At 47.9% G+C, this 12,791-nt stretch overlaps 1 protein-coding gene across 5 annotated transcripts in view; it reads left to right on the top strand.

The window, feature by feature from the left end:
- Positions 1 to 12,791, top strand: part of nos1apa (nitric oxide synthase 1 (neuronal) adaptor protein a) — a 595,509-nt gene that overhangs the window by 524,732 nt on the left and 57,986 nt on the right. For all 5 annotated transcript variants that reach the window (XM_072511504.1, XM_072511503.1, XM_072511506.1 and 2 more), the window contains one exon: positions 9,436 to 9,601. In XM_072511504.1, coding sequence (XP_072367605.1) covers positions 9,436 to 9,601 — 166 coding nt within the window. The remainder of the gene's footprint in view (positions 1 to 9,435; positions 9,602 to 12,791) is intronic.

Here is a 12,791-nt window from a genome sequence, read left to right as displayed (position 1 = left end):
GCTCGAAGATTTCATTGGTGTCCACTTCACAGTGACTGTCAAACTTGTCCAGGATGGTCTGAAACCTTGTCTTGTCCTGGCCTTCGGTGAAGTGAAAAGAGTTGAAGAGTTTGATGGCTTGATCACCCGCTGTTTAGAGGAGAAGCACAATCTTCCTTGCATCAGACGCTCCCACGAGGTCTGAAGCTTCGATGTACAGCAGAAACTTTTCTTGAATGTCCGCCAGTTGGCACTGAGATTGCTGAAGATCCTGAGCTGGTGAGGAGCCTGAATCTTCTCCATGGTACCAGGATACATTCGCTGGTCGTCACGGAACGGACTGAGGTAAACCACTTAGATTAAGCAGTCTCCTGGTAGCATGATGTGTTATCTACTCTGGGATAACATAGGCTACAACTGGATGCAGCTTTAACCAAAAGATACTCCAGACCTTGAAGTTAGTTCAATCTGATTTATTGAACCAGTAGCACAGTTAGCACAGTTCTCTATGAGTTCGACTCTCTGCTAACCTAAGTGTGGTTACTCTGTCTGCCTGAACCAGACTAGCTCTTAGCCACGTGCTGGAGGTGTGATACTGTACATACACCCTGACTCAATCTGTTGATGTTCATCAGTGGAAAGAGGTGGAGTGTGAGTGCTTCGTGCCTTTTATAGTGAGATACCACCACTGAGTGTCCTGACTGCTCATTGGTCATGTCCTGTTCTTTGTGTTCATTAGCCGCCTGTCTGTGCCTGTCTGTATATCATTATCTGCATGTCTGCATATCATGACAATGCTGACTTTGGTTTATTAGCCCATACTTACCCAAGTGCTCAGTCACTGGGTGGGGGGGGTTCGCGGGGTGGATAGCGTGAGGCGGGAATCGCGACACCCCGCTGAATTGGATGTGAGGGCAAAAATGGGATTCTTGCCGTTTTGAATCCCCCGGACCAAGTTCTTACCCAGAACAGGCAAGAGCATGCCAATTGTCAATTACATTCATCTGAATGTAATTATCGGGCAGGAAGCACCGGCCTAGGATGCTCCAGTACCCCGCAGCTGGGAGTAATGTGGGTACTCCTAGGCGCGACAGGGAGGTGAGTACCTTCCCTACACTCGGCGTCAGGTTGCCGAGGGAGTATTTAATGGGAGATTGGGTTCGGGGGGCCTTGGGCTGAGCTGGAGGGCTCAGGTTGAGGGTCTTTCCTGGGATGATGGTCATTTTGGCAGGTCTATCCATCTGCAGCCATCATTAAACCGTCTTTCAGCATGTCAAGTTTCAGGTTAAGATTAGGGTGGCATCGTGGCAGAGTGGTTAGCACTACTGCCTCATGGTGCCGAGGGCCTGGGTTTGATCCCAGCCCCGCGTAACTGGCTGTGTGGAGTTTGCACATTCTCCCTGTATCCACATGGGTCTCAACCCCACAACCCAAATATGTGCAGGGTAGGTGGATTGGCCACGCTAAATTGCCCGTTAATTGGAAAAAAATAATTGGGTACTCTAAATTTAAATTTACAGTTTCAAGTTTTCCATCTGATGTGTTGGAACCCTTTGATGTCTTTTCCAACATGTCAAGTTAAAAGTTCTGTCAGGAAGAGGAGAAAATGTTCCGTCTGGATCCTTGGAAGTTTTGATATCTCTCCCAGCATGTCAATATCAATGGCGGCAAGGTGGCACAGTGGTCAGCACTGCTGCCTCACAGCACCAGGGACCCGGATTCATTTCCAGCCTTGGGTGACTGTGTGGAGTTTGTATGTTCTCTTTGTGTCTGCGTGGGTTTCCTCCGGGTGGTTTGGTTTCCTCCCATCATCCAAACATATCCAGGTGTGGTGGATTGGCCATTCTAAATTGCCCCTTAGTGTCCAAAGATGTGTAGGCCAGGTGGGATTCCAGGGATGGGGGTGGGAGAGTCTCCCTCGGTAGAGTGCACTTTCAGAGGGTCAGTAGTGACCTGATGGGCCAAATGGCCTCCTTCTGCAATGCAGGGATTCTATGAATCTGTCAGAAGGAAGTGTAAGTCTCCTCTCTGTTGCCTTAAGATGTTTAAACTCTCTCCCATGTGTCAGTAAGTATGTGCACTGCCCCTCTCGACTCCAACGTGAAACCCAATCCTCTGAAAAACGTTTCTCAGTGCAATTGAATGGCATGTGAGCAGTGCTCCCAGCGGCAGCGGGAAACACTCCCAATTCCCCACTGGCGGGAGCAACCAGAATGTAAAAACGGGAGAATTGCACCCCAAATCCCTGATGATCGATTGCTATAATTTTTCCAGAACTGGGGCGTCATTCTCCGACCCCCCCCTCCGGGTCGGAGAATAGCCGTTGGCCGCCGTGAATCCCGCCCCCGCCCCCGCTGAAGTCTCCGGTACTGGATATTCGGCGGGGACGGGAATCGGGCCGCCCTGGTTGGCGGGCACCCCCCCGCTCAATTCTCCGGCCCAGATGGGCCAAAGTCCCGCTAAGAAATTGCCTGTCCCGCCGGCGTAAATTAAAGTAGGTATTTACCGGCGGGACAAGGCGGCATGGGCGGGCTCCGGGGTCCTGGGGGGGGGCGCGGGGCGATCTGACCCCGGGGGGTGCCCCCACGGTGGCCTGGCCCGCGATCGGGGCCCACCGATCCGCGGGCGGGCCTGTGCCGTGGGGGCACTCTTTCCCTTCCGCCTCCGCGACGGCCTCCACCATGGCGGAGGCGGAAGTGACTCTCCCCACTGCGCATGCGCGGGAAACTGTCAGCGGCCACTGACGCTCCCGCGCGTGCGCCGCCCGGTGATGTCATTTCCGCGCCAACTGGCGGGCCATTTCCGCCAGCTGGCGGGGCGGAAATCCCTCCGGCGTCGGCCTAGCCCCTCAATGTTGGGGCTCGGCCCCCAAAGATGCGGAGCATTCCGCACCTTTGGGGCGGCGCGATGCCCGTCTGATTGGCACCGTTTTGGGCGCCAGTCGGCGGACATCGCGCCGTTGGGGGAGAAGTTCGCCCCTGATGTTGAACTTCAGATCTGTAGTTATCTCATTTTTCCCTTCATAAATAATGGAATGTCTTCTACAATTTTTCGACCTTTTGTTTTAATACTCTGGATTGGAAAGCATCAAGTCCTGGAAACCTTCTTAAGTCACCTTATTTATTTTAAGGGGCAATTTAGCATGGCCAGTCCACCTACCCTGCACATCTTTTCGGTTGTGGAGGTTATACCCACACAGACAGGGGAAGAATGTGCAAACTCCACACGGACAGTGACCCGGGGCTGGGATTGAACCCGGATCCTCAATGCTGTGATGCAGCAGTGCTAACCACTGCATCACCATGCCGCCCAGCAGACACCTTATTTTCTTAATTATTATTTTGCTTATATTTAATCTGTTTAAGTTTCACTCTTGACTAATTGTTGGTCCCCTTTTACAACTGGTATTTTAGTCTCTTCCTTTGCTGTGAAAATAGTATTATTAATTTAACAATTGTGACATTTTCTTACTGTCTATTATATTTTCACCTGTATCCACCTTTAATGGGAACACATTTCCCTTCACCATTCTCTTAATATGTAGATATATATTTTGCTGTGGAATTCCTCAGTGAACTTAGTCTGTAAGATCCGTGGCATAAATCTGCTGGCAATTTGGCACTAATTGGCATCCCACTTGTAGAGCGCACAGCATGGGTAGAATTGGACATGGAAAACATGTACACTAATGCTCTTCCTAGGTTGGGGTTGAGCACAATGTGACCACAGAATAGAGCCTTGGAGGTTTCCTGATAAATATGGCCCAGTTACTCAACAGGTATACGAGCTGAGCTTTAGCTTGGTGTCAGTTTGGTGCCATACCTGACCAAGGAGTGCTACAAGCTGACCGGCTGGTTGAAATGTTAACCAGCTCACCCCAAAACAAAGTCCATTCCCTCACTTTGATTCTGCCAAAAGTATAAATGTTTAAAAAACGCTTGGCACTTTGCATGAGGGCAAAGCAAACTGAGCTTTGAAAGTCCATCCTTAATGTAGGATTAGCCAGCAAAATTTTCTTTTGAAAAAAAAAAGGGAAGCACGGTAGCATTGTGGATAGCACAAATGCTTCACAGCTCCAGGGTCCCAGGTTCGATTCCGGCTTGGGTCACTGTCTGTGCGGAGTCTGCACATCCTCCCCGTGTGTGCGTGGGTTTACTCCGGGTGCTCCGGTTTCCTCCCACAGTCCAAAGACGTGCAGGTTAGGTGGATTGGCCATGATAAATTGCCCATAGTGTCCAAAATTGCCCTTAGTGTTGGGTGGGGTTACTGGGTTATGGGGATAGGGTGGAGGTGTGGACCTTGGGTAGGGTGCTCTTTCAAAGAGCCGGTGCAGACTCGATGGGCTGAATGGCCTCCTTCTGCACTGTACATTCTATGAAAATGTGTTTTTCAAATTCTAAAAAAAAAAGTAACGTTTTCATTCCCTGCTTCCATCTACCCTCAATTTAATAAGCACCAGGAAAAAGAAAACATGTTCTTGATCATTCAGCCATTAAAACGATATTAGTCATTGTTGCAGTGTGACATGGTGTTGTGTATGTTTCACAGCTTCCTATATAGTGCCTAATTTGTGGCTTTGATTGACTTGGTGGACATTGTCAGCACAAACTGTGTTAGGGTCATCCAAATCTTCCATCTCCAATGACCGCAATCTGTTACTGCTGCTTCTTGGGGAAATAGACTTGATTCTTGAAAGAATGCAAAGCTATTAACTCGCACAAACCTTCGGCATGTCATCCACCTCCATACATTTTGTTTTTGTTTAGAGTACCCAATTATTTTTTTTATTAAGGGTCAATTTGGCATGACCAATCCACCTAGCCTGCACACCTTTGGGTTGTGGGGGTGAGACCCACGCAATCCACCTCCACACATAACACAGTGACTAAATCAATGTCTTGTGATTGACAGTTTGTATAAAAGTCTTTGATTATCACCACTTTAAAGCCAAGTATGGCTCCATACCTAAGGATTCTATGTTGAATAATGGATGGACAGGAGGTGAACCGGGCTTGTATGCAGTCCCACGTTATTTTGGGGTTTCTTAAATGCTGAAAGGCCACAATCCTGTACCTTCGTAACTGTCCAACTGATTGATGCCCCTTTCAGCTGTGGCATTAACACATTTTTATGTGCTTCCTGTCACAGTATTTATTGTCCCTCCCTGTAACATACAGTCTGATCCCCAAGGTAAAACTGTGCTATCATCGCAGAAAATTATTTTTACCAATATACAGCAACAGAAATAATGTGATGTTAATTCAACAAATGGGTAGAAATCTGGTTCACTTATCATTGCCTGGGAAGCCCAGTTTGAAAACTTATGGTATAATGCTGACACCTCCCCCCTTTTCAATATTTTCATCAATTAAAAAGGATCTCTTGTCATACTGTAATGAGTCAAAGGATGTTAGCGATGTCAAATTGGAATTTGTATCTTCTAGCCAAATAAAATGCAGTTTAAAAAGAATCTTTATTGTCACAAGTAGGCTTGCATTAATACTGCAATGAAGTTACTGTGAAAAGTCCCTAGTCGCCACATTACGCCGCCTGTTCGGGTACACAGAAGGAGAATTCAGAATGTCCAAATTACCTAACAGCGCGTCTTTCGGGACTCGTGGGAGGAAACCGGAGCACCCGGAGGAAACCCACGCAGACACGGGGAGAACGAGCAGACTCTTCACAGACAGTGACCCAGCCAGGAATTGAACCTGGAACCCTGGTGCTGTGAAGCCACAGTGCTGACCACTGTGATACCGTGCTGCCCATTTGCATGTATCAAAGAAAATTTATCACTGCATATGCCAGTGAATTTTGTGGCCTCAATATGGCAGTGCTGCTGAAATTGAGAGTTTTAGTGACTTTGGAACCTTTAGCACATGTATTTCATGAATGTTTTTCTAAAATCTGCCAAAGAAAACAAAAGATAAAATGCCTGTTGCTACTGATTAAGTGTGTCTGCTTGCTGTATTCCATATGTTCTTCGAGCTCAGGGCAAAAGTTCTGGGAGTTGTGAACATGGTTGTGTATATCATGCCAGGGTCCCGTTCAATGGCTGGGAATGTGACGAAGTGTTAGGTTCTGAGCCAGAGGGTGGAAACCCACACAGTTGCCATGGCAAGTGACACAAGGTATTAGCAGTGGTAATGCTTCTAGCATGCCGACAACACCCTCCCCTCGTCAGTTAGTAGTTCAAGTAAATTCTACATGAAAATGCTGTGAATGTGTGACAGGCAATAGACCGTGATATTTTTGCATTTGTAGAAAACTCCATAGATATATTAATGGATTAGTTCTTAATTGACTGAAGTAGTTAATTATCATTTTTGTAGCAGGATAATTGCTGTATTTCATTGGTGAACTGTCCAGCAGCAAAAATCTACTGTTTGAGGCAAATATATTCGTGTTGGCATATTAAATTAATGAGCTATGGTAAAAGGTTAAAGGAATGTAATCAGTTCTGATGCAGATATATAAAAAAAACAAGACAGCAAGGCTACAACAAATGGGGGGGGGGGGGGGGGGAGCATTTAACTCTTTTCTTTCCCAATTGTCTTTTACTTCCCTCTTCTTCTGAGAATGCCCATTTCTACTGGGATGTATTTGTGTGCCAGCCACCCATGTACTCATTCATCATGCGTGAACCTCAAGGGATATTACTGTTGAATACAATCTGCACACTTACCCTCTTAAGCAGGACTCAACCGATATTCAAATAGAAATAAAACACTGCGGATGCTGGAAATCTGAACTAAAACCAGAAAATTCTGGAAATCCTCAGCAGGCCAGGCAGAATGCAGGGGCTGGTTTAGCACAGTGGGCTAAACAGTTGGCTTGTAATGCAGAACAATGCCAGCAGCATGGGTTCAATTCCCGTACCAGCCTCCCCATTCAGACGCCGGAATGTGGCGACTAGGGGCTTTTCACAGTAACTTCATTGAAGCCTACTTGTGACAATAAGTGATTATTATTAGAATCTGTGGAGAGAGGAACAGAGTTAATGTGCGCGATTCTCCCATGCCGCGCCGTATGGGAGAATCGCCGTTTGCGCCAGTTTTTCCCGTGGCGCCGGACCGACGCCGGCAGGCACCATTTGCGCCAACGCGTTTGGCGCAGCGCCTGTCACGGGCCGCTGTCCACGGCCGGGCCGCCGATTCTCCGGCCTTGATGTGCCGAGCGGCTGCGCGGAAACGGCACAGTCCTGCCGGCGCCGTTCACACCTGCTCGCAGCCGGCGGGAACTCTGAGCAAAGGGTCGGGGGGCGACCTGTGGGGCGGGGGAAAGCGCTCCTTCACCAGGGGGGCCTCCAATGGGGTCTGGCCCGCGATCGTGGCCCACCGAACGGCGGGCCGGCCTCTCCAGCCCCGGCCCTACTTTATTACGCAGCCGGCCCCTGAACCCCCACGCCATGTTGCGTTGGGGCCGGCGCGCTGAGGAAGTCCCCCGCGCATGCGCGGGTTGGCGCGGCCCAACTGCGCATGCGTGGGTTGGCGCAACGCCCATTTGGCACTGGGAAGGGAGGCTGGAGCGGCGTGAACCGGTAGTCCCCACGCCCTTTTCGCGCCATCGTGAAACGCGACGGCGTTCATGTCGGCGCGAACACTCTGTCTCCATTTCGGAGAATCGCGCCCAATGTTTCCAGTCCAAATGACTTCCTCAGAGCCGAACGGATAGTGATTTGTTCCAGAAGGCTTGACTGATTGTATTATGTAATTTTTTAAATATTAAAGCAAGATTGGAAAGAGAAAGCTTTCATCCGTATTGCAACTCTGGGCGCCTCAAAGTGTTTTACAATGTAATGAAAGCCGCCACATTCTCAGAGGACCATAGGCTGCTCTCCCCTTTGAAGGGGTTACCACACCTCAGGCGAGGGATAAGGCTGAGAAGGCAGGGTCTTCATGAATAACCTCAGCCGGCACCGGAATTTAACCCACGATGTTGGCCTCGCTCTGCATCACAAACCAGTCGTCCAGCCACTGAGCTAACAGACCTCCCTGGAATGTAGTATTTTTAAAGTTAATCCACTGTTGTAGGGTAGGAAACGTTTGTGCATACCAGTCTCTCCCACAAAGAGCAATGAAATGAGACCAGTTAGTCTATATTTTAATGATCTAGATTGAGTGATAGTTATTGGTTGGGACAGTAGGGGAAAGCTCCCCTGCTTTTCCTTGAAATAGTGCTGTGAGCCCTGACCTGAATCAGGGTGGAATGTTGCAAGATGTAGAAACACCACCACCTCCAAGTCACAAGCCATCCTGAACCTAGAACTTTATAGGGTAGAATTTTCTCTTTTTTTCAGTGACAACTCGGAAAGCTACGCTGCTGGCTTTCCTCTTGAATTTCTAAACACTCTTTGCAAAAGAAAATTCTGGAGGTGGGTCCCACGACACCATGCTGGTGGACGGGCAATGAATGAGCCTACCCCACCAGCACCATCTGCTCCTGACAGATTGGGGTGCCCTCCTAATGTAAAAAGAATAAAAATAAAAGGGCTACGGAACCCACTCCCCACCCTAAATCTCTCCAAAAGAGGCTCCCCTGGCACTACCCCCAGCAGTGCCCGGGTACTTACTGGGCATGATCCTCTGCCCCCTGGAGGCTATACTTAGCTTTGTGCCCCCACAGCTTCTGTTTACCAGTTCCCCATTTTCAAAAACCTGTCGGTATCCCTGACCTTTGTATGTGGAGACATCTTCCAGCGGGGAGGCCCACTAATTATATCTAAATGAATTTGAATGGCGTTCCCCATTATGTCACTGGTAAGGGGATGGGACAATCGAGCAGAGAAATCCCGGTAGCGGAAAAGCCGTTTTGGGGACTCCCACGCGATTCTCCGCCCCTTCGTCATTCCCACCCGCCAAAAATGGGGATGGGGGCAATGCTGCCGGTACAATCATATGACATTCAACTCCAGTACATCTGACCATGTGACCTCTGCAAATGTTATTGTTTGCCATGGGGGTATGTAAAGGAGTTCTGATGTGAGCCCAAAAGTGCCACAATAGGGGCCTGTCCATTTCCTTTAGGAATGCTTCAGCCAAGTTATCACAAACGCACTGTTTCTGATTCATTCTATTTGGTAATAATAATGCTTTACTAACAGAGTTGATTCTTAAGCAACATTAGATCGTGGCTTCTAAAGCTTTCAATCATTTCACTCAGTTCCTATGCCCAATCCCACTCCCCCACCCCCCATATCATTGGCTGGTTTATTTTACTGACCAACATTTCCCCCAATTTCTTCTTTCTCACCTCCTTGGCTAGTTCCTCCTGCAGCTCAATCCAACAACTCAAACTGTGATGATGTTCCATTACAACAATCAAATCTCAATCAGGTAAATGTGAGTGAAAAGTGCAAATTCCAGATTGAAGTAAGTAGCAGTGAACATCTGTCACATGCCAACTACAATAGATCTGAAAGGTCCAGTCTAATGTTGTCCTTTATGCCTGGGACAGGTCCATTTACTGAAGGATCAGTTGGCGGCAGAGGCAGCAGCTCGAATTGAGGCCCAGGCTCGTGTCCATCAACTGCTGCTCCAGAACAAGGACCTACTCAAACACATATCGCTGCTTGTGAAGCAAGTGCAGGAGTTGGAGCTCAAACTATCTGGCCACAGTTCAAGTAAGGAAATACCAGTCACTTTTTTTACCCAGTCTACAATAAACATTCCAGCTCTGACAGCTGGTGTGGTGTTATTTGCAGCTGACTGACATAAGAAAATGATTAGGCCTCAAAATGCAGCTCTTCATGAGTTTGTGGTGCCAAGAATTCATGCATGTTTATTTAGCGGAGCACAAGTTAATAATTGATCCTTTGAGCATTTAGTCCTCTGAAGCTTCGCAATGTTTGCAGCCACACATTCACATCAAATGCATTGCACATTTGTAGTGCTGTGGGAATCTGTGGTATCATAAACATTTCTGAGCGCGGAGAAATATTGACATTTTCAAAAAGCCTGCACAAGGTACATTGCCTGAAATCGGGGTGTTCCAACAACCAGAGTTGTCTGACAACCAAATATGTTTAAAATGTGTCAGGGCAGCACTTGGCGCAGTGGTTAGCACTGGAACTATGGCGCTGAGGACCCGGGATCGAATCCCGGCTCTGGGTCACTGTCCATGTGGAGTTTGCACATTCTCCCCAAGCTTGCGTGGGTTTCACCCCCACAACCCAAAGATGTGCAGGTTAAGTGGATTGGCCACGTTAAATTGTCCCATAGTTGGAAAAATAATAATTGCGTACTTTAAATTTATTTAAAAAAAATAAAGTGTCATGCATCAAAGTTAATTGAGTAAAATTTAAATACAGTTTATCTGGACAATTCAGTTAATCTCTGCATAATTGGCACGGTGTGACGTGTTATCCTCTGAGCGATCCTTGACCCCACCTGACCTGGCTTGGCCCAAACTGCGCACAGCCTGAACCGCCCGTCCCAAAATCTGCCACGGTCCTAAAAATCTGCAGGGCCTCGGTCCCGAAGTTGTCAGTTTTGAGACCCTGTACTTTTAATTGTGTTGTGGGCTTTCATTATTCTGCAGGATTACTGCCATCATCCTCAAAGAATGCCAAGATAAATACTTTTTGACCTTTGTAAAGGATTACATTTATTGTGATGGAATTGCAATAGTTTTATATCCAATAAGGTCTGATTATCAATGTACAGTTGACCTAATACAGTATGTTACCTTACAGCTTCCCCATATTCGATCGAATGCCTGTGAAGTGATTGTCAACTGCAACAATTAACAACTGAATAGTTTTCTGTGGGATCTCATAGATTTCATAGAATTTACAGTGCAGAAGGAGGCCAGTCGGCCCATCGAGTCTGCACCGGCTCTTGGAAAGAGCACCCTACCCAAGCCCACACCACCCTATCCCCATTACCCAGTAACCCCACTCAACCAACACTAAGGGCAATTTTGGACACTAAGGGCAATTTATCATGGCCAATCCACCTAACCTGCACATCTTTGGACTGTGGGAGGAAACCGGAGCACCCGGAGGAAACCCACGCACACACGGGAAGAAGGTGCAGACTCCGCACAGACAGTGATCCAGCCGGGAATCGAACCTGGGACCCTGGAGCTGTGAAGCAATTGCGCTAACCACTATGCTACCGTTTAGAGAATGTTGATTATTCAGTATCTCTTAAAAAACCTCAAACCTTTATATCCAGATAGAATTTGGTTTGACAGCTTCTGTCTGTCTTGCTATCGCTATCCACTATTGCGCAATGATTTTCTGTTGGAAAAATTGTGCTAAGATAGCATTAAGCAGTAGCTTTGAGCCCCAGTAAGATGAAGCAGAACTAAGGCCAGGTACAATTGAATGGATCTTATCATTGAGGCACCCAGTGTCCTGGAACTCATTCGCTATGGGAGCACTCTCACAATACAGATTGCAGCGGTTTAAGGAAAAGGCAATTAAGGATGGACAATAAAGGGCATCCTTGCCTGTGATGTCCACATGGTGAGAATTAATTAAAAACTGACATTCCTTCAACCGTTAACCCTATTTCACCCCTATGTTGGACTTGGCTGAGCGGAGGCTTTGAGACTCTGCCAGATTTGATTGTTGACTGGAGATAGGCAACAATATTAAAGCCCCAATTCTGCATCTGCACTCATGTCTAAATATATCAGTAGGAAAGTCTGGCAACTTTTTTAAAAAAGGAATTCCAATTAATGGGCAATTTTTAGTGTGGCCAATCCACCTACCCTGCACATCTTTGGGGTGTGCGAATGAGACCCACCAGACACGGGGAGAATGTGCAAACTCCACAAGGACAGTGACCTGGGGCGGGATCGAACCCTGGTCCTCAGTGCTGTGAGGCAGCAGTGCTAACCACTGTGCTGCCTCTTGATGATGATCAGTTCCTTAAAATACATGACAAATGACTACCAACTTATTTAAAACCTCCCAAGCGAACCTCTCAATGTGTATTTAATTTTCTCAAGGTGCAAAAACTTCATGAGCTACACCCAGCTACACCGAGGCGTTGGGTGGAGACACTGACCTCCACTCCAACAGAACCCGCCTGCGAGCAATTAGCGAAGCGAAGGCTAAGACATCTGCCCCGCACCCGTCTGCAGCTCCCGCAGGTCCGACAGCCTGAAAATAGTTTCTAGGGGACCAGGCTCCAATTCCTTCTGCAAGATCGGCGACATGGTGCTGAAGAAAGAACCCCAAACGTTCGCTATCTCAGGACATGCCCACAACATAAGTACATGATTCACTCGGCCCCTCCCACATCGCTCACACCCATCCTCTACCCCCTCATACACGCGACTCATCCTAGCCCTTGTTAAATCTGCAATCTGCCCGATGCACCACCTTTAATTGTGTGAGCCCAAGCCTTGCACACAACGAGGTGGCATTCACCCTCCACAGGGCTACATACTCCTCCTTCACTCTCTCTCTCTCCCTCTCTCTCCCCCCCCCCCCTCCCCCACCATCACCACCACCAATTCTTCCTCCCACTTGGCCATAACCCCCTCCAGCGTCACTGTGCTCTCCGCCAGAATCCTCCCATAAATTCCAGCAGTACTCTCGTCTTCCACCCCCGTCAATGACGATACCCCCTCAACCAACGACAATGGCTGCAACACCGGGAAGGTCGGAAAAATTCTCCGAACCTGCATGTATCTGAACGCCTCCGACTACACAAACCCGTACTTGAAGAAATTGATGGGTTTTTAAAAAGATTTAGCGTACCCAATGCATTTTTTCCAATTAAGGGCCAAGTTAGCATGGCCAATCCACCTACACTGCACATCTTTGGGTTGTGGGGGTGAAACCCACGTAAACACGG

The sequence above is a fragment of the Scyliorhinus torazame genome, chromosome 7 (genome assembly GCF_047496885.1).
Source record: "Scyliorhinus torazame isolate Kashiwa2021f chromosome 7, sScyTor2.1, whole genome shotgun sequence".
Lineage (NCBI taxonomy): Eukaryota > Metazoa > Chordata > Chondrichthyes > Carcharhiniformes > Scyliorhinidae > Scyliorhinus > Scyliorhinus torazame.
Note: the sequence above shows the minus strand (reverse complement) of the source record. Positions and strands in the feature narration are given on the sequence as shown.